The 21,555-nt window shown below is 41.9% G+C and overlaps 1 protein-coding gene across 2 annotated transcripts; it reads right to left on the bottom strand.

Moving 5' to 3' along the window:
* Window positions 1–1,202: 1,202 nt before the first annotated feature.
* LOC108918199 (growth/differentiation factor 11-like) lies at window positions 1,203–19,750 on the bottom strand. Of its 2 annotated transcripts, none has more exons than XM_018725281.2 (3): window positions 19,023–19,750; window positions 8,061–8,434; window positions 1,203–1,718 (listed from the first exon to the last, which is right to left on the bottom strand). In XM_018725281.2, exons 1-3 carry the CDS (start codon window positions 19,435–19,437, stop codon window positions 1,338–1,340), a joined length of 1,170 nt encoding a protein of 389 aa, XP_018580797.1. In that variant the 5' UTR covers window positions 19,438–19,750; the 3' UTR covers window positions 1,203–1,337. The 2 variants fall into 2 exon arrangements, with proteins under 2 accessions (XP_018580797.1, XP_018580796.1); XM_018725280.2 differs by having other exon boundaries at window positions 1,203–1,715.
* Window positions 19,751–21,555: the final 1,805 nt, after the last annotated feature.

The following is a 21,555-nucleotide window of genomic DNA, read 5'->3' as shown; positions in this document are numbered from 1 at the left end:
AAAGAGAACAAATCTACTCATGCAGCTTTTTTGTATAGAAGCCCTTCAGTAAATGCTTGAATTACATTACAGATGTATTAGCTGGACCTGTGTCCAAGCACAGTGCAATTGGGGCTGAAGTATGGTAAATAAAGCGCTTCATTATTAGAAAGTAGAACACAGGGCTTGGCCTTTCATGGCTTAAATAAATATCTGCATGTTTGGACTACAGGGATCCGGATATCTATATGGTCTGCCCCAAAATCCAAGCTCTGTGACGTGATAAAACTTTTGGAATAATATAGGGAGGCATGATCTGATCATCAGTCATAATGTAAGTTTGGCATGGGTTTTATTTTAGTACCACTGGGTTGTTAAATCTTAAATTGATTTAAAAACAAATTATTCAAAATGCTAAAAAAAAAAAAACCATTCCAGCTGCCTTTTCCTGTTTACTTGTAAAGGTAGTGGAATAAACTGCTCTTTCTTCCTTCTTCTTTTCGTCTTTTACAAGACAACAAGTAAAAGGAGATCAAAGTAGTACTGAAAGGGTGCTTGGAGTTCCAAGAATTTCACACAGAGGTGTAACCTACATGAGTTTTAGGGAGAGCAGAAAAATGGTCTAAATGTTTTGAACTAGGTTTGTATAAATATAGCAATCAAATGTATTTTTTAAGCAATTCACTGCAAAAAGTATAGAGTTTTTTTTTCAGTTTGCTAAAATGTTTTGTAATGTGGAAAATTGCTTTAATATTTTTGAAAGTATAAAATCATCGTGGCTGTCTCTTAAATTTTGAACGACAGATAATCACTTGACTTATACTGAAGTGTGAATTAGAATTAATTTTACCGTGCAGCCCCTCTCAACAGAAAACCTTTTTTTCTGCACAAAAATGTGAATGGTGGGAATTAAAATGTGAAACACACATTGTTTTGGGCATATATCTTAATTTCTGGATGCAAAACCCAGAACATCAGAAAATTTACTTGAGAACCTGATAATATTTTTAACTAATGAATAAAAGTAACCACCACAAAACTACAAAAACAAGCAAAAATGTAGCTTTGTTTCATTTAACTATAGGTTTTCAAGCTGCTCCATGACACTCCCTTTAAAGTCTTCAAAATATAGGCCTAACAAGTCCTGTCTTTACATTTTTATATTTCATTCTTATTTTCCAGTTTAACTAAAACAGCTACCTAAAAAGCATCTTCCTTTGCTTTATTTGTACTTTCATCTCTTACCAAAGTACAGAGGGGACAGGGGAGATGGACATCCATCAGATGTTTGAGGTGGAGCGAGAAATATGTTGGCTGTTTAGAAGAGCTCAGTCAGGATAAGGTGTTAAGTTATGAGTCTAAGAGCAACCACAGCGGTCCACCACCATTCCTGGTATCTTGCCATGAATAATTTGTTGCTTGTCATTAAAATAGAGCATATTGATGGGTGACATCTTCGTAGGAGTACAGCATGGGCCAGCAGAACCACGTGGATTAGCGTGCTGCACCAGGTGGGTATGTGGATACTTCTGCATGAACATGTACTCACACTGGCCCGAGCAGTAGTTCGCTTTGTACCGCTTAGGTGCAATGATCCAATCCCAGCCGAAGGCTTCGAAGTCCACTGTCAACGGGTAGCGACAGCAACGAGATTCTGTAGAGTGCTCATCACAGTCTAAACCCAGATTTCTTCGCGATCGCTTGGTTGTCTCAAGAACCTTCACCTCCAGGAACGGCTGCTGGAAATCAGGGGTGGGAAAAGTAAAAAGCATTTAGTGTTGATGAGAGTCAATAATAGGAATAAAACTTTTCTATTAAACATGTATTTATGGGCCCTGTTCAATTTAGAATCATTTCACTGAGACCAATTCCATCTTTTCTAAATTCAGTAAAAGGACTTTAAGAGAAATTGTATCTACAAAACATGATTTCCAGTTTATTGTCTTAAACTTGCTGAATATAAAATATTTAGGACTTAAGACAATTACAAATGTGTCTCTTCCATATTGAAAATGCAGCTGCTCAAATAACTATAGGGTTAGCTGTAGATTTTAAAAAATTTGTAGTGTAGCATATGTGTTTAGTAAAACAAAGTTTCTTTTGGCAAACAAATGTACAGTCAACTGGATTACATTTAAATAGTATTTAAAGGTTTATCTAAACATTGAAATATTAGGCTGAGCATCATACAAGGATTATATATATCTTTTACCATGACTTTAATGAGAGTGAATAGTAAAAATATATTTAAACGTTAAAGTAACAGTAGTGTAATTTTTAGTCGAGGACAATAATACTTTGCTAATTTTTATATATGTACATTCATTCCTCACATTACACAGCTATTTTGTTCCATGAAAACCACTGTTATATTCAAATTCCTGTTGTAATTGGGTTTAATTCACATTATTACCTCCCAATCAGAAAACGTCACCTAAAATTAATTAAAATATCAAAATAAAAGCTATTTTTCTGCATAACAATGAAAACTGTAACATATTTTTTAATATTTGTAACCAGTATTATTACTCCTAGCTTGTCTTTTAATGTTACATTTTTAGTCATTCATTCATTATCAATAACTGCTTGAGCACTGGATTCTGTTCAGGAAACAAAGTGCATGACATAGGGTACATACTGGACAGAGACATTTTCATAACTTGGTCATGGATGTTCAGGAAATACATAAATAAAATTTGTAAGATCACGGTGTTATGCCCATCACCAGCATAGAACCACCCTCACACACCAGCTGTAATTCTTCCTAATCACAGTCAGTTTAAAGGGACCTTGATCACAACCCACCATTGTGAAATCTCCAAAGGACTTTCTCACCCCTACAGTGTCTGTTCAAAGAGAAGACGCTTGCGTTCCTGTCCAAGTCCCTGCCCAAGTGTCATTGTCACTAGTTTACCTTTATTTTCAATAAATTCTGCACCTGGGTTCCAAACTACAACGTGCCCCAGTGTCAATATTACAAAACACTCTGCCTTGAACTATGCACCCAAAAGAGTTTGATCAAGTGAGGAATGCCATCTCTGCACAAGGCACTCTCCTGGATTTCACACAAACTGCTGTCTCATGGAGTCCATGGATGAGGTGCTCCAGATTGTTAACTCCGATACAACCCGACCACAAACCTGACCCAATCCCTGTTCCAGTCGCCCCGGCCACTCCTGGTACAGCAGACCTTGCTTAGCCATCCCTAGAGACTACGATAGCACACCAGAGAAAAGTAAAAGTTTTCTCCTGTAATGTGAATTATTGCTTTCCAGCCAGTCAGTGGTATATGGCACCAGTGACATGTAGATTACTTACATTATTGTCCTTTTGACTGATGCCACTCTGGAATGGGCAACAGTGCTTTGGCATCGGAACGACCCCATTTTCACACCCTACAACCAGTTCTTTGCCTGGTTTAAGGTGATGTTTAACCATCCAGGGGCAAGGTGCACCATAAGAGATCACATGTTGGTCATTCAACAGGGCAACATTTTCATTTACATGTCAGTTGCAAAATATACCCTTCAATGCCACACTCTGGCAGCCGCTAGTGGCTGGAATGAAGCTGTGCTCCAGTCCAGCTATCACAGGAGACTGAATTCCCAGCTCCAGTAACAAATTAGCATGCAGGGATGATGAGTGGTCCTTGGACTAATTGACTGAATGTTCAATTGCCCTAGACAACCTTCTTCAATGTGGTCTGTCCACAGTGTTTTTTGGACATTGAGGGTCGGTCAATGTCACAATGAAGTTATAACCTTTTCCTTATGCACTCACCAGAGAATCCAGGTATAATCGGCTACCCTTGGTTAGTGGCTCACAACCCTTTTTTTTTCCAAGAGTGCAGGTGAACTCCTTTCCAGGGATGAATAATACCATGTTACTTGCTTCTTGTTACCCTGCTGTGCTACTACTATTGAGAGCCCTCATGCTTCCAGATCCTTCAGTGTTCTTGTAGAATATACATTTAAATGTATTTAGCAAAACTGAGGTGTCAGCCCTACCTCCACATACTGTAGGTCCTTGGACTGCACCAATGAATTGCTGCCAGGCACTATGCCCCCATGAGGTAGAGTATACTCTCAGAAATTACTGGAACAATGTGCAATGGAGGAATACATCATAGTGGCCTTGGACTTGGTATTATTCACCTTTCCACCTCATCTAACTCAGCAGGGTTCTTTTTGTAGAAAGACATATCTGAAAGCCATAACAGTAAGATGTCCTCACCCATTGCCTCATCACCACATCATTGAAACAGATACACGCTACAATTTTTATTGAGCTCAACTTGCAAAGCACTTATCTTACTAGAATATGTGAAAGGGATGAGTAGAAGATACTATTTAGTACCACCTTACACCATTACATGTATCTCGTTGTGCTGTTCTGGCTTGTGAAGCCCCTCAGTATTTCAGGCCTTGGTAATAAGAGTATGACAAGACTTGACAAACCACTTTGTTTTAGTACATTTGGATGACATCTTGATATATTCCTGTTTCTATGAAGAGGATATAAAGCTCATCAGGAAAGTACTGACATGGTTTAATGAGAATCAATTGTTTGAAAAAAGTGAGAATGCCAATTTCACCAAAAATTTCACCAAAGTATTGTCTCTGGGGTTTGTATTAGGACTTAAGGGAGTCACATGGTGCATAGGTGAATGATTCACTATAAGTAATGTATCTAGCACTGTAAATCATCTTGGGTAAAAAGGACAGCCAATGCTTGCACAGCCTTTAAGGAATTAAAGGACTGTTTTACCTCCACTCCATTCTTGAAACATCCAGACACTTCTCCAACCTTTACTGTAGAGGTTCGTGCATCCAAGGTAAGTGTAGGGACAGTCCTTTCCAAATACCAGGGAATGCCTCCTCATTTGTTTCCCTGCACATATGTTTTTTTGAAAACTGTCAGGGAACATAATTCCGATGTTGGAAATAAAGTTATTGGCAACCAAACTGGCTTTGGAGGAGTGGAGATAGTGGCTGAAGGGTGCCATTCACCCATTTGTTGCACTGACCACAGGAACCTGGAATACATTCAAAAAACACAGCACTTAAATCCCTGCCAAGCTTGGTGGACCCTATTTTTCATTTATTTCAGATTCACCTATTGCCCAGGTTCCAAAAATGGCCAGGTAGATGCCTTCTTCCGAGTCCACGACACAGAGAGGGAAGGCAGAGTACCCAAGACTATTCTTCCCTGCACCTGTCCAGTGACAACTCTGGGAAGACAACAAGGCCTCTCAGGCCCAAGATCTAGGACCAGAGGATTGACCCAGCGACAAAAAATACCCCACAACATGAGATCAGCATTGCTCCATTGCTCCATTGAGTGTATGATTTCCCCAGTACCGGCCATCAAAGGGTAAGTAAAACAATTTGCTTAGTTGAACAATAGTTCTGGTAGACAAAGATGTGCATCATTTTTCACAGCCCATGAAGTTTGTACCCAGATGAAGGTGCCCGACAGTTGTCGGTAAGACTGCTGGAACAGCTCCCCAGACCTAACAGGCCTCTGTCTCACACTGAACTGAATTTCCTCACAGATCTTCCAAGGTCAGACATTTCCACTACAGTCCTGGTCACTGTCAAACACTTTTCTAAAGCATGCCATCTGATCCCCCTCAAGGGGCTACCTACAGCAACTGAAACAACAGAACCAATTTTCCAGTATGTCTTTCAACTACTTGGTTTGCCAAGACATTGTTACAGAATGGGGCCCCCAGATCAACCCCCTGAGTTTAGAAGGCTTTCTGGTCAAGGCTGGGGGTTTCTGTTAGTTGCATGTTAGGCTATCATCCTCAAGCCAACGACGAGGTAGAATGGTTAAACCGGAGCTTGGCTGCTACCTTCACAGTTATTGCAGTCTGAGCAAGGCCAACTGGAGTCAGTACCTCCCGTGGGACAAACATTCCCAGAATTTGCTCATCTGCAGTGGACTGGACAATCCCAAAAGAGATATGCTAGAAATGGAGAACAGTACTGTACAACCAGGGTAAGGAGTCTGGCTTTCCATTTGGGATTGAAAACTGAAGCTCCCTTATGGAAAGCTTAGTCCACGGTGCACTGCACCTTTCAAAATCCTGAAACACATTAATCCAATTACTTGTTGACTGCAGTTATCACTCCAGTACCACATTTGTCTCACATTTTATGTGTACTTATTGAAACTCTACCATACCCTTATTGAAACCTGCCCTACAGCCTACAACACCTAAGCCACTGAGAACAAGTTCATGTGCATGGGTTACCAGCATAGATAGTCTGGATGCTCTTGGATTGTATATGCCAGCAGGACCAACTGTACCATCTGGTTGACAGGGTGGTCTACACTCCTCTGGATACCTGCTAAGGACGTGTTAGACCCCTTAGTGATCTCTGATTTTCATAGGGAACACCCAGACAGGCCAGCACCATGACCCCGAACACATCCACCTTCCCGTCATCATTCGGCTGCGAGTGCTGCCCATAGGGGAGTACTGTCAGATACAGCACCAGAGAGGAACAACCCTTTTGCACCGCTCCAAATCCTCCTAATCACAGACAAAAACACACCGATTGCAGCCCGCCCCTGCAGAATCTCCAAATGATTTCCTTTCCCTTAGAAAATCTGTTGAAAGAGAAGGTGCCTGCAACTCTGTCCAAGTCCCTATCTCAGTGTTCTTTATCACCTCTGTGTTCATCATCGTCACTAGTTTTCCAGCCTGTGGGCAACTTCCTTTTTTAGTGTTAGTGTGATAGGAAGTAATTCTACCGTGTTGCCTTGCACTGATAAACTGAAGGAAAACAATCAGTTTGATCCTACTGATGTACAAAAACTTTATGGTTTTTAGACACGTACTGCATCTCTCTGTTCATTATTTATAAGCCTCTGATACAAGCCATTGTACAGAATAAAATAGCCACGTAACAGGTATAAATGCCACTGTACTATACAATTATCCTACTGTATGAAAAGAGTATTTTTGAGGAATGAGTGCATATATTCATTGAAATGTACTGCATCAAGGAAAATGACCTTGTGCCCTGTCCTTAAAATAGGCCACCTTAGCTTGTCCTTTGGTCTCTGTGGAGGAAAAAAACCCAGGGTGTACTCACACACACACACATTTTCAGAACCGCTTGTCCCATACAGGGTCGCGGGGAACCGGAGCCAACCCGGCAACACAGGGCGTAAGGCCGGAGGGGGAGGGGACACACCCAGGACGGGACGCCAGTCCGTCGCAAGGCACCCCAAGCGGGACTCGAACCCCAGACCCACTGGAGAGCAGGACTGTGGTCCAACCCACCGCACCCCCGCATCCCCGCACCCCCTCCCAGGGTGTACTATGGAATATAATTCTTTCACTTCTTTAAAACTGGTTAAATTTCTGGGTTGTTAAAAGAACCAAAAACTTGAATTATATAAAAAAGCATTCTTCAGCTATTAGCTTTTTTTAAAGTACTGCTTGAAATTAGGGACATACATATTAGTTCATTGAGGGGTATTTTGTTTTTTCAGGCCATAATTAATTCCAAAGCATTAAATCAGTATTACATGGTTTACCACAACCAAGATATTTTCGCACATAATAAGTATTTTTCATTGCAGCTTTGAGTCTGACATTATGGCTACTGAATAGGTCTTCCTAAAACTTCTTGCTGTTCCAACATATGCTGACATATACAGTATGTGCCCTGATTTTGTCCAGTTTATACCCAGACAAGGGGTGTAATTTGTCAGGTTTTGAGATGACCAAAAAAATACTAGCAATAGCATTAAATACAGTATAATTTGGGCTATTAGGCCTGCTTCAACATCTCAGGGGACACATTTCATTATGCCTTTGGTACCAGCACAGGGAACTGTATTTTTTCAATAGTGACTGTTTTTAGTCCATTTACAGTGCAGAGGTGCTTGGTTTTATTTCTTGCATTCCTTGTTTACTATGAGAATATTATTTAAAGGTTATATTGTAAAGACACAAATAACATTTGCGCAGTATTAATGTGCATATGCTAAATTATAATTAATTATATAATTAATAATTATTTCAACTTGGATATCTAAGGAACAGGTCTGAGGGTCCTTACCAGCCCTTCTTCTCCAGGCCTGAGAGAGGTCACTGCCAAATCATTGCCACTCTCGTCAAAAGCATTGATGTCGATGCCCCAGTTAGTGTGCGGTTGCTTGAACCAGTTCTGCAGCACATGTTTGAAGTCGATGCTCTGCCAGTGACCAACCCTGGAGTTCAGCTCAATCTTGAGGGAGCGGATGCGGATGTGGCGGCTGCCCTGCTCCGTAACAGGTTTGAGGCGTAAGATTTGCAGGTAGACAGTGGATGTCTGTTGCAGTGGTCGCAGGTAAACCCACAACTGGGCTTTCAGCACCTTGGTGAACATGAGCTTTGGGCTGAACTTGAAGAAGCAGCAGCTGGGCTTCCCATCAACCTGGACCAGTGGTTCCGCTGTTGGACACAGAGAGAGCCTTTAGGCACATTAGAGCAAAGAAGAGGAGTAAGAGAGATACACTGAAGCAGATTCAGATCACAGATGGCCAATATGCATTACCATGAATGACAAATCAGAGCTACTAATGACACCATTAACATACTGCACAAGTGTGACACTGCAGATTACTTCAAATACGTGTAATCTTTGTTATTTTACGGTACTGCATTTTACTTATTCATAAAACAGTCACTATGCAAATCAAGTAAAATTAATTTGAAATTCAAATTATTTTAAATTAATTTAAACACTTTGGTTACTATACTGTTTTTGCTGTATAATATCTTAGATACTTAAGACAGAATTACCTTAAATACTAATGTGTGGAATTTTAGGTAAATTTTAAAAGTGGGTACTACTGTCATTGATTACCAGAATCTTCCTTAAAGGCTTAACAGCATGGAACCAAATGTTGAGACTTTTTTATGTTAAGACATAAATTGTATACAGTTCATTGTTACAGTATTTACAGCGTTACTATGAAAACGGTGTCATTCATTTTATTTAAAGATGAGGATTTGGCAGTTTCTGCTATATGTGGCGTTACCATGGTAACCTGAAAAAGCTTTCTGGGTCAAAATGTCACTTTGGCATCTAGGCCTAGTTAAGAAATGGGGTCAAGGGTTAAAACCGTCAGTCCTTTACATCGTCAGGGGTGCTAGAGGTCACGCCTAATAGCCTGATTGGGTTTGAAGGTCAAGGTCGACTAGGTATTGAGCGTTTTGATAATGGCAATATAGGGTTTTCTTCACAAGCTCAGTGCACATGAGGCCATCTCATATTTTAATAAATGCAGCATCACATTCCAGAGTCAAAAAAATTGGAAATCAGAATCGACAAAAGCGGGAAACATTTTCATGCAACAAATGTTGATTAACACATCACTTTAAAAGTTTTTTTAAATGTAATTGCACGAACAATATTCATTGGAATGCTGGGCCAGTGGAGCATGAACAGCATTTTGGTTTTGTGGACCCACTTATATTCAGAAATCCTTGTTTATTGTTGCTTGAATCACTGTGGATTTTGAGAAAACAAAACGTTCACTCCACAAATATATTTGCCATGTGTGTATTATTGCGTCACTTGAAACGGAATTCAGAACTTAACTGCGTCCATCATACTTGCGCTGGACGAGAGAGGAATGAGTCCGGGACAGAGATTTGCTGTGTAAAAATCACTACTAAAATCACTGCCTGTGGCCTTATGCAAGTCAGAATGCCCCCTCTGACTGTGGCAAGCAGGGGGTATTAGCTCAGGTTTTGCTTAGAGCGCCACCTTCTGGTGCACTACATCAAACAATCATGTGGGAGAAACAAGTGTACTTAAGCGTCTATATTCCAATTGATCGAGGACACTTATCTTGCAGCTGAGCTGAATATCAGGTTAAGGTGAAGTATGAGGCAACGGGGCCTCAGTCACATCTCTGCGAGCTTCTAAAGTGCTTGCACAAGTTACTTTCCCATGCTGTTTTTCTCATATGTCCATTCCATTTCCAGCTGCGCCAATAAGCACGGTAATTGCTGCCGCCGACTCGCTAGCATAATCACTCACTGCATTTTGTAGCAAGGTGGGACATTTTTTTTATATCAAACTGAGAGGGTCACAGAGCTTGCTTTTATTAGGAAATGTCAATACTCAGTTCCCAAACACTGAGCCAATTAAAGCTGTGTGCTTTGTTAATGCCACAGTGCCATGTGAGGCATCATTAAGTCTGCCCATTAAGTGCCTAATAGTTTTCTAAAAGCTGAACTGCCAGCCAAGCAGGAAACATGCAGCAAAGCTTTTAGCAAAAAGAAAAAAAACCATCCGGAAAGAAAAAATAAAAGATCGATACAACTGATAATATTTTAGGCTAGCTGCCTTTTCATTTAATGGAACGGTTTCCAGATGATACACAGCAGCATGTTGCTCTAGCATTGGGCTGATGCTCACATTACATCCGTAAAGTGGGTTGAAGTTACTTTGGGTTGGGCCACTGCTCTCCTGTCCAAACGCTGAGGACAAAGCAAATTGCAAACGTGAATCCCTTCATATCTCTATAACAATTCATAGCCAGCTGTAGGCAGGAGAACATATACAGTGAAACCCCTTACCTGTCAACTATGAAACAGCGAATAAAAAGTGGGAGATGCGCTTGCCTCTCCGGACTCCACGGAAGTAACACTGAAGCTGCTTGTGTGAGAATAATGTGTGGTGACATAGCAATTTGAGCACTGTGGCCTCCATCAAATGCTTAATCCTGAGTGGCAACCGCTACCAATGTTGTTTTGCGGTCACAGTACTACATATTTGGCAGGTTATGTAGACAGCGATGTGTTAGTGTTATGAGCAAGAGGGCTCTTCTGCAAAGTAATCCCGAAAGTTAACAGACAACATCGCTCACAGCACAAAGCATCATTGACAAGAATTGTTTTCTTCTTGTCATTCATTCAGCACTGTAACAGACACTGCGGCAATTTTTGTGTTGTGTTGAAGTGTGTGTCTTTTGGTAGCAGCATCATCAACATGCTGGCTTCACAATGGCCTTGTGCCTTTACTTTTCGAAGCCAGGAGAAGGAACAGTGAGTTTGAAAGGACTGCAAAAAAGAAAACGGTCACCTATTGTTAATGTCCGAAACGATACTGCATAATGGCATAAGCAAAAGGGATTCTATTTGCATATATATATCTATATTTTCTTTTCTTAATGGGAAATGCAAATGTGCCATTTTGTGGCAAGTGTGCATTTGGGAGCGCCAGTGTTGGATAAATGTGGCTCTAGGGTATCCCCCAGCACCTCAGCAAATTAATCATTGTGACACGTTCATGACCCCTCTAATAAGACAGGGGGCACAGTGCGCCCCCTCAACCATCCCATCCCACCCCAGTCCAACTCCCTCTTTGTTTCACTCTCTGTCCCATGGGGCATCAGGAGAGAGTGGGGGAGGCAGGGATTGGAAGGGGGGGCTGGCCAGAGATGGGGAGTGTGATGTTAGCTCCCTTATTCACATTATCCCCTGGGACACTGCCAGGCACAAGACTCCTATTAGGACTCCGTAGAGGAGCCCCCTAGGAGCCACAAAAGATATCCCCTAATACCCCTTGTTCCAACCGAGTGAGCCCCCAGTTCTGCCAGATAAAGAGACACACACGCACATATGCACATGGACACAGGGCTTCAACTGACTCTCCCAGGACAAGGCAAGGGGCTTATAATCAGAAGCATTGAAAGGGAGGCACGCATCTCCCACAAAGAGACAGATTCAAGATGCTGAGCAGAGGGCCCTGAACAGGACAGCTGGACTTGGGGCCGCTCTCTGTGTTCTGAGCAAATTCAAATTCTGCAAGATGCCTGTTCGCTTTCTGTAGGTGCACAGCGAAACACAGCACAGAGAAATACTTAAATGTTTTTTCTCGAACGAAAGATTTACAGCAGCACATAAATCATCGCATCATCGTTGTCGTCAGCATCACCATTGCCACCATCATCAACTGATAGGTTTCTCTCCATTTAAAGCAGTTCTAGAAAGGCTCTGCTACTTCGCTGTAGGAGTTTGACCTTTTATTGCTCAAGTTCAGAACCACAAGAGTAGAAAAGACTGATCGTCTTAAAGACAAATTATCAGGTCACTCTACCGAACCGAAATACGCACACCAGTAGCCAACACTTAGCCTAGGTGGACAACTCACCTGACAGACTTGTTGATATTGTTCACCTTTCACTGGTCAGATTGAAGCCAAAATTGTATGCTATTTTTATGATCAAGTATTGTGGGTACTGTCCTTTTTGCCATCATCTGAACCCACATTTACAAAGTAAATTAATTACACACACTTTTGCTCTCACAGCAATGTCTTTTTTGGAGTGAACTTATTATGTGAGCTGCCACATCCAGTACAATACTGGCACTGTGCAAGTATGACAATGCGATGCTCTGTACTAGAGGTATCTGTCACCCCCTCACTCCCTCTCCTGCTCCCTCGCTCCCTACTTCAAAACGGGCCTGGGTTTCCGGGGAGGGGGAGCAAGGAGACCCACGAGATATTGATGCACGCTCTGCCTCTTCCTGTGCATAATGATGCAGGCCTGCCAACCACATTTATCGTTGCTCACCTACTGAATCGAAGCAGAATGCCAAATTTTTGTGTAAAGAAGACTTTTTCGTTAAACCACATTAATGGTTGAAATTGCACAATGCGGAGTCGTGCGCTCAGTATTTCAGCGAATACAGCAATTGGCAAATGGGAACATAAAGGTGTTTAAAGTTCAATGCAATATGTAACCAGCAAAATATATGCAGCTTCACCTTTGAAATCCACTAAAAAATTTATAGTTTATTAACATATTTACATAATATTCACTCCGTGCATCTTCCAGTGAGAACGTATAATTATTGAAACAATTTTTTTAATGGTTGCACGTGATAAACGTTTGAAAATGCAACAAGGTCGAAAAAAATTTTTCGTTAATTAACGCAACGTACTTAAAAGCCTGTGTGATTTTTAGCTGTAAACATTTTCAAGCTCCAACCGACTTAATTACTTCAAGTCACTAATTATTTCCTTAAGTAGCTACCCATAACATCTGTTTTAGGTTTTATAAGTATCCCTATAAAATAACCCATGATTCCTGTCCCTTGAGAAAAGGATTAAACTCCCGGTGGTTCTCTGAGGAAACCTGCACCGCTACATTACCTGCCCCTCCAGACTGGATCCCATTGACCAGAACAGCCAGTGAAAAGTTTGCCAAATGACAAGCAAATGCACAGCAATGTGCAGTCAAACAAGTGTTGCCCTACGCAAGTTCACTACTAAATAATAAGAGTGTATTATTTTATCAATATTTACACTCGCAAAAACATGCTGAGTAAACAATATGGTTCTCCGTTATTCTAAAACGTTCATTATAATTTTCCTTTTAGTTTTCTTTTAGTTTAGTTCAGTTTTTTAAATGTATTTTTATCCTTCCTTACTTCAGTGTGGCTTTTATATTGGAGATTTCTGTTCTTCTCTGACATCAGCTGCATCCTCGAACTATCATACTGAGAAAGGGGAGTAAAGATGTAGAAACACGGAACCGTGGGAATGAGGAATACTACGTGGAAGGGGTGAGATTCCACTGGTCACTGGTGAAATTTTGTCTAGGCTATTAATGGACTTTGGTTCCTTTGAAATTTTATTAGCCATAAAATTGACAGCATGTTGTGCTATTTCTAGGGCCTGCGCTTATTAAAGGTTTTATTTCTTTTTAAACAAACCTTAAATGAGCAAGCTCTCAACCATTCAGTAAAGAAGATTGTTTTTTCTTTCTAATACACTGAAATAATTGGAAAGAAAGGGAACAGGTGTCACCGTCAAAAGTTCTCCCGTGGAATAAATAAATACATAAAAACCTCATGTAGTCATCCACTTCCTACAAATGTAGGCCACTGCTCTTAAGAGAGCCGGACTTTTGCTGCGCTGTCTTTTTAGCGCTCTCCTCTTAATGTTTATGGTTCCTGCACTTTCAGGAAATGACCCTTTTATAGGGTCAACACTATAAAAGACTTGTGTTTTCTGTTTTTCTTTTTTAGTGGGAGTGGTTGGTAGATGGTTGTGGGGGGGTGGTGCTGTTTAATCTACTACCGGTTCTCCTTTTCTGCAAAAGAAAGAGACCCGATGAGGTTAATTGGCTCCTCATCCAATATATCACATTGCTGTGAACCCTGTGACCCTTTTTGTCAATAGGGGTATTTTTCTCCAGTGTGTGTGGGTGTACGTGTATGGTTGGGGGGAAGGGGGTGGAAGACTTCCTATTTCCTATCAAAATAGGCAAACTAGTTATTGTCACATTTCATTCTCATGACCACGAACAATACAAAGAATCAATACAAATTAAAATTAATCAGCAGTAATTTTATTTATTCTGTCAATGAGCTAGTACTCCCATTGTATTCCAGGGGGTGGAAATATTGAGCGATATCCGCCTCTATTATATAAGTATCAAGAGAGTGAAAATGGGCACTAATGCTGCCGCAGCTGTAAAAAATACCACTTGAAATGATACTGATACCAATAGCATATACTTAAAAACGGAGGTTCTACGGGACTACAGTGGTGCGTCAGCATCGATGAACGAAGAGAAACCTAGTTAGGCAACGCAGGACTGATCTCTGAGTGCACTTAGATATCTCCAGCAGTTTACACAGATCTTCTAATTTGGTTGCAGCAGGCAGGATTCAAACAAGACAGCTTTACATATTTAAATATCAAGATCCACTTTTAAACATGAAGCTCATTTATTATTTATAATTATGTAGCTGTAATACACTGTACACGCTTTTGACGTGCTCTGCTCCTCCAGTAGTTCAGATCACAGCCTGCATGGAATGTTTCACAAACAGATGCTTGAACACAGGTGTGCAGCAAAGTGGTAAAATTACCATAAGCTGTCCAATTACCAAAATTCAGAAGGGGGGAAATGTCAAATTATCAGCAAACGTTTTCAAATGTACATAGTTTTGGCTGCTAGAGAAAGGGCATTGATGAGAGAGGAAGGCCTGGTTTCAATGCATGGACATGTGACAAATGAGGGCCCTGCAGGGTCACCACCTCACCAGGGCCAACACAAGTACCAGAACACTGGACCTGCTCTTGGGGATCACCCATAGGAAAGCATTTATAAACACACAAACACACACACTTTCTAAAAGACTAATTGGCTCACCACCCAGCATTACTCAGATGAGAAAAAAAACCACATCTGTGTGTAACAACTTATAAAAATAAGTTTTAAACAGTATCATATGTTACAGTGAAGCCCTGCCTGCAGGATAGGGTATTCTGCATCTGTATTACGTGCACACTATGGTAACACATAGATAAAAGCTGTTTGACAAGCAAAAACTGGTTCACATACATACCTACATACATAAAAATAGACACTGGAAAACGTGATCAGGGATTTGAGGTGCTTTCAACCAAATGCTATCAGTGCAAGTTTTTCAGTGGTAAGAAAAAGCCCTTTAAATAATTCTGGATTTTACCTGTGCGGCAAGTCCACATGAGCATCAAAGGCTGTGCCAAAGCACAAGGGGGCGGGGAGTGCAGAGAAGTCATGTAGGAATTGTGTGCTGCCGGGTTTGAAGTTCTTTAACTGAAGAGCAGAACGGCAGCGTTCTCCGGTGGGAACATCAACTATGCCACAGGCAAGAGCGCTGCAGCATGTTTCCAGAAAATGCTCCTCAACCAGTGCAGTATGAGAAGAATGAATTATGGGGGGGAAAAAAAATGGGAAAAAAAAGTGTCACCTGTGACATTCAGCCACATGTGTTTTTTCTACATGCCAGAGATCTAAACTGCCTTGTAGAGGAAATACATGTTACTCTGATAAAGGTAATAAAGGTAATACATTAATACCAGTGTACCTGCGTCTAATAACGAGTACACATTTCAGGATCAACTTATAACAAGATGAAGGATGGGGATTTATCGGAAAATGTGTGGCAAATGACTGTTTGCATAATTTTATCATTTCAAAAGACAGAAATACCTCTCTTCATAAAGTGAAGCCAAGCAGCTGTACAGAAAGGAGGAAGGTGACTATTCTGCTGCATAACAGCAGCCGGATTAATTTTTTCACATAATATGACCAGGGGTTTCATCTAATAGACAGTCACAGCTGTTTTTACATCCACAAGTCTATATAGTTTTTCACTCAGATGGAGGCAGGTTCAAATCACTATGCAGAGTGACACGGGACAATCCTTCGGCATACTGTAACAGAAGGGCACAGCTGCGCGGCTTCTGAACACAGAACACACTGTCACACAGTGCGAGATGAAACTCACGTGCGCAGAAACATTCACTGAGCAGTCAAGTTGCAGATGGGCAGAGGCAGCTGGACATTCTGGGATCATGACTATGACCACAAGAATTGTGTCCACCTGACAATCATGACAAATATCAGTACTTGAACCACCAAAGTACAGTCATACTTTACTATTTTACTACAATAAACGAAAAGCACCAGAAAGAAAAATGGGGAAAGGGTTCAGTTTGCAGGACTGATTATAAATTATAATGATAAATGATATATGGCATGTTGACTCTGAGAAGAAAAACAAGAATTTTGGTATAATAAAACCATACAAGACAGGATTAATAGTACATCGCTATCCATATGTGAACAAATTAAATGGCTTTTCGCAGTAATATTTACTAATTTCTTGCCCGTATTTGCTTTTCATCAGATGTCCTCTTTCTGGGACAAGAAAATGCACCCAGTTTTCCGCACCGGATGCTTTCGGCAGTAATGAAGGCACAACTGATGTTTCTGCAAGTTTCATTTCAAAAGCAACCAAGCACACGTGACCCAGGCTGTACACATCATCACACGCCAGCTATACTAATGGAAATGAGGTGCAGGGTACAGTGGACCTTTCCACCACCACCACACAGTCTCAAGGAATATGTGAAGCATCAGTAAGGCTCAGAGTTGTGGAGTCTCAGGAAGAAAAGCCAAAACACAGCTGCAGGGTCATATTGCAGTACAGCGTCAAATGTACCACACTCTGACCTTGACGCAATTAATTAATCATTAATAATCCGGTAATAAATTCTGCCATGATGAGCCCCCAAGTCGTGGCACATCATTTTCTTTACTGGAGGATGGCAGCAAAGGTGCAGCTCTCTCGGTGTCAGTGTCCCGTGTTTATGCCCGCGCTCTTTCAATGAAAGGCGAAAGGCGAAGGCGACCGCGCCTCCGCTCCTCCGGCTGTCACGAAATCTCCGGAGGCCCGCGAACCGCCGCAAGTTCATTATGCGCCGGAGATCCCCGCGCGACGTGGGCTGTGTAACAATCGTCCAAGAGGTTAGTTAAGGGAACACAAACCTACCTTTGTTCACTCGTGGAAGGGGGGGGGGGGGGGAGAGGAAAAAAAAAAAAAAACGGATTATTTGCTCGGCTTTTTCGTCCGCCTTGTGCAGAATACATTACGTGTGTAAATGTTGTTGAACCCGGGCGATTCTCTGCCGAAAGGTCACACACTCCCCTCGACCCCGACTGTTTCTGGGGCTTTGTGCTCCTCAATGAAAAAAACGAGCTGTGCCTATAAACTTCGCATTTAAAAAGGCAAGTGCTGTCGAGAGGGGCTGCTGCACGGGGAGACAATGGCAGCTTTTTGGACACACTTTTTCTCAGTGCGCGGAGCAGCGGGGGATCCGGTTAGAGCCGCTTATAAAGAACTGATCGAACACAGCTGTCGGCTGTAGCCACAGTAAAAACGAAATACATACACTGTGTGGCATATCTGTGTATAAACGCAAAGTGTTACAGCACTGCTTGTGTGTTTTTCATCAGTCACGGGCATCCATCCACCCATCCATCCATCCATCCATCCATCGGCTGTTGCTGTGACCTTTGTGCTTTAACGTGCTTATTCAAACACCTGTTCCGTTGCTGCCCACCACAAAAAGAACAAACCTCGGCTTGGGGAAAAATGTGTTTTCCAAACAATACGAAAGCCGGCGCACTTTGCATTTTTACTGCACTGTAACGTACTGGTGCTGGAGGCTCGCTGCTGAATTACCATTATTGATTTATGAACTCGTTACCGCGTTGACACGGGATCACTAATGATCAGGGAACAGGGACTTTTCAAAAGTGATCACAAAACCTTTGTAAGCTTTCGGATGCTACGTTGTGTCACACACTGGTGTCAGGGAATAACGGGGCGCAAACTGAAAACAAATCCAAAGCATGTAATGGACTCGTGTTGTATTTGGTAAATAAATAAATAAATAAATAAATAAAGGAGGGTTTGGCACTGAGACTTTATGGATGCGGTCCGTTGATGATTGATGTCCAAACCCAGCTATCCGGCAGAGACAGGACAAATCCTACTGTAGACATTAAAACGAGCTTCATTGTCAAACAAAACAAGATTTGTGGTGCGGGCAAAGTGTCAGGATGCACTGGAACAGAGGACAGCTGTGCTTTCTCTGTCGACAGCTTTCTAAAGCATCCTTTATGAACTTCATTATTTCACAAAGACAGCTGGACAGAGTGTTTGAACAACTGCCACCAGCACTAATGCACCTACTAGTCTAGTACTACCATTGGAACCCAGTAGTAGTGACTTCCAGTCTATTGCCATCATGAGCCTTTTCGTTTTTTGACGTTTTCTGCGGCTGTAACGAGATGTAGGGAAGCCATTCCCAACCAAGTGATCATTTGCACAATGTATACAAACTGCTTAATTGTCGATAAATTGTTTCATTGATCCCTCAAGTTCACAGTTCACACACAGTCCCATTTTTACTCTGACAGCAGCGGAAAACAGCTGACCGCACTTAGCAAGGCGCGATAATATTATTTTTTTATTCAACCGAAAAAGGAGTTACAGTAGTGTAAATGTTATTATTGGAATACATTTTTTTTCTCCACTCAAAACTATAGATTAAGACTTCATGGCAATAAGCGGGCCTGCTGCTGTGCAACAAAGCGCAGAACACGGCCGTCTTTGCTAATAAGTTTGTTAATAAATAATCATGTGTATTACGGCAAAAAAAAAGAGGACTCACGCTCCGAGGCCATGGTGATGACCGACTCGGTGGTCGCGTGGTACTCATCCTCTTCCATGAACTCGTCCTGCGAGGACGCGTCTCCCTGGAAGTCGTGATGGTCCAGGAGCTGCTGCAGCGGGGGCGCTTTGGGGAGCAGCTGGTTCACCACCTCCCGGCTGATGTTGGGCGCTTGCTTGAGCCGCAGCTTGCTGAGGATCTGCGACTTGATGGTCTCCAGCCTGAGGACCTTGCTCTGCTCTCGCCACACGCACGCCGAGCACTCGTGGGCGCCCGTTTCATCCATCTCGATGAGCGACAGACCGGCTTCCGTGGGCATCTCGCTTGCCGGAGGGAAGAAGAGGTGCGGCTCGTCACTGCCGGACAGTCCCAGAGAAATGAGGACCAGACAGAGCAAAAAGTTAGACCTTGGCATGATCCTCACCACTTAATATCGCTCTTCCTTCTTTCTTCTCGTCCTTCTGTTTTTTTTTTTTTCCTCTCCACTAATAGCTTGCTGCGACGTAATTATTCTCTCCTCATAAAGATTTGTAGCAGTTCCACTTTAATGACCTTCATAAATTATTCCTTAGGCAATAAAGCAAAAGTACGAGTCCAGTCATAAATGTCGAAAGTATGCGCTCCAGCGTTAATAACTTAATGTTGATTTCGGTTGTATTTTCACTTTCACCGGTTTGTTTTGGTCTTGCTAACCGGTTGTAGTTACATCCACAACGTTCATGTGTTAAGATGAGTGAATGAAAAGTGTGCGAGCACGTCTAAAAAGGGCTCTTTATATATCACCGCTGCTCGGTGTCGTCATTCGTCTCCATTGGCTGACGACGCAACAAAAGCCTTTCAGGTCTGTCACCAAGTCAAGAGCGAGAGGGAGGGTGTGTGCGCGCGCGCGCGCGCGCGGTGTGTGTGTGTGTGTGTGTGTGCGCGCGCGCGGCCGTGTGTGAAAGAGCTGCATATATTCTGTGTGTCCAATTTATCCTTTGCCAAATGTCAAATTCTCCGTGCAGGTGATATGGTTGAAGCCAAGAACGCTGCGTAGTGCTTTACAACTACTAACTAAGGGCTGCTGTCGAATACTAATTACATTTTTACAGTCCTTCCTGACTTTGCTCCAATTCATTAAGTTTTACAAGCGCTTTTCATGGATACAAATCGCTATCTGAACGGTAGCGCGCATGTGGAATCATAAAATCATACTGGTGGTTATACACACAGGACAATGAGGCAAATGTCATGGTCTATTGCGAAGCTGTCCGCAGTCAAGTCTTTTTCTTTGTTCGAGTTATAAAGTCTTTCAAAAGTGGGTGTAAAGCATGTGAAGGGGCCAGATATTTGTCAGTGATAAAACACACATCATCCACTTACTTGGGGTTCCTTACAAGACCGTTACGTAACATTCACAAATGAAATATTTATGCGAGATGACAAAAATACCCACAGTACACAGGGGGGGTATTGTGATGGACGTGACATTTACCTCTGTTTTATAACAAGTTCTAAAACCGTTTTGCAAAATGTAACTTATAAAACATTGAACGCATGATAATATGAACGCATGATTTGACGGAGTAAAATATACCAGAAATAATATATGGGCTGCAAGAAAACAAGCGAATTAAAATATCAGTTTAAACTAGTGTTTCGTTGAAATGGTAACTTAGTAGTGTCAGTGGGCAAGTCTAGAATGATGAATGAGTGTGTACGCAGAACTCCGGTCCCTCTCGGTGGACTCAAAACTAATATGGACTTATGTTTAAAGCCACGTGTTTCTAACGAACGTATTGCTGGCTGGAGTCTTTATAGTCATGTTATTTTAACCTAAATATACGGTACCGTGTTTGTGCGCAGCCGTACACCAGGTGGCAGCATTGCGTCCGCCTGCTCTGTAAACAGGAAGTAAACAGGGCGGTAAATCTTAAGAAGCGTCATCCCGCTTGCACGCGCACTGTACAGTCGTTGTCGCTTCAGTGCGCGTGAATACGTCGTAGCATCGATCTTTGTTATGAACCAAACAACTATTAGCAGTATTCTGATCAAAAATAACTCGGCTGTTAGCCTTTTTTGAAGACATTTTGCATCAACTTGGACCTCTTCCTCACTCGCTGCCAGTTTGTGACTGGTGTTCTTCTGCGTTAAGCGGCACAAAAATGTGCGAATCGTGTGTGTAATTGTTTTGAAAATATTTTGTGGACTGTGCCTTTTTGAGACGTAAACTTTGAGAACAACTGGTATCAACTTGTACTGCACAGTGGTTATTTTCAGTATAAAGATGGTCTTCTAAAGATAATAAACTTTGTTGCACTTTGAAACTCAGAGTGTGATTCATATATAATGCTGTGAAATGGAGTTAAAAATATCACCTGAAAGAGAGAACGTTTAAATAGAGTAATAAAGAAGGAGACACTGAGGAAATGCTGTAGGGTCATGCCTAAATACACACACATTATCTGAAACTGCTTGTCCCATATGGGGTCACAGGGAGCCAGAGCCTAGCCCGGCAACACAGGGTGTAAGGCTGGAGGGGGAGGGGACGCAC

Source organism: Scleropages formosus, chromosome 22 (genome assembly GCF_900964775.1).
Source record: "Scleropages formosus chromosome 22, fSclFor1.1, whole genome shotgun sequence".
NCBI classification, from domain to species: Eukaryota; Metazoa; Chordata; class Actinopteri; order Osteoglossiformes; family Osteoglossidae; genus Scleropages; species Scleropages formosus.
Note: the sequence above shows the minus strand (reverse complement) of the source record. Positions and strands in the feature narration are given on the sequence as shown.

Excerpts from the sequence above, each read along its gene's own strand:
- LOC108918199 (XM_018725281.2), bottom strand. The coding sequence starts at position 19,437 with ATGCCAAGGTCTAACTTTTTGCTCTGTCTGGTCCTCATTTCTCTGGGA. Across the intron at positions 8,435-19,022 it reads CATCACCATGGCCTCGGAGC|CGGAACCACTGGTCCAGGTT; the intron begins GTGAGTCCTCTT and ends TGTGTCCAACAG. Across the intron at positions 1,719-8,060 it reads GGCCTGGAGAAGAAGGGCTG|CAGCCGTTCCTGGAGGTGAA; the intron begins GTAAGGACCCTC and ends CCTGATTTCCAG.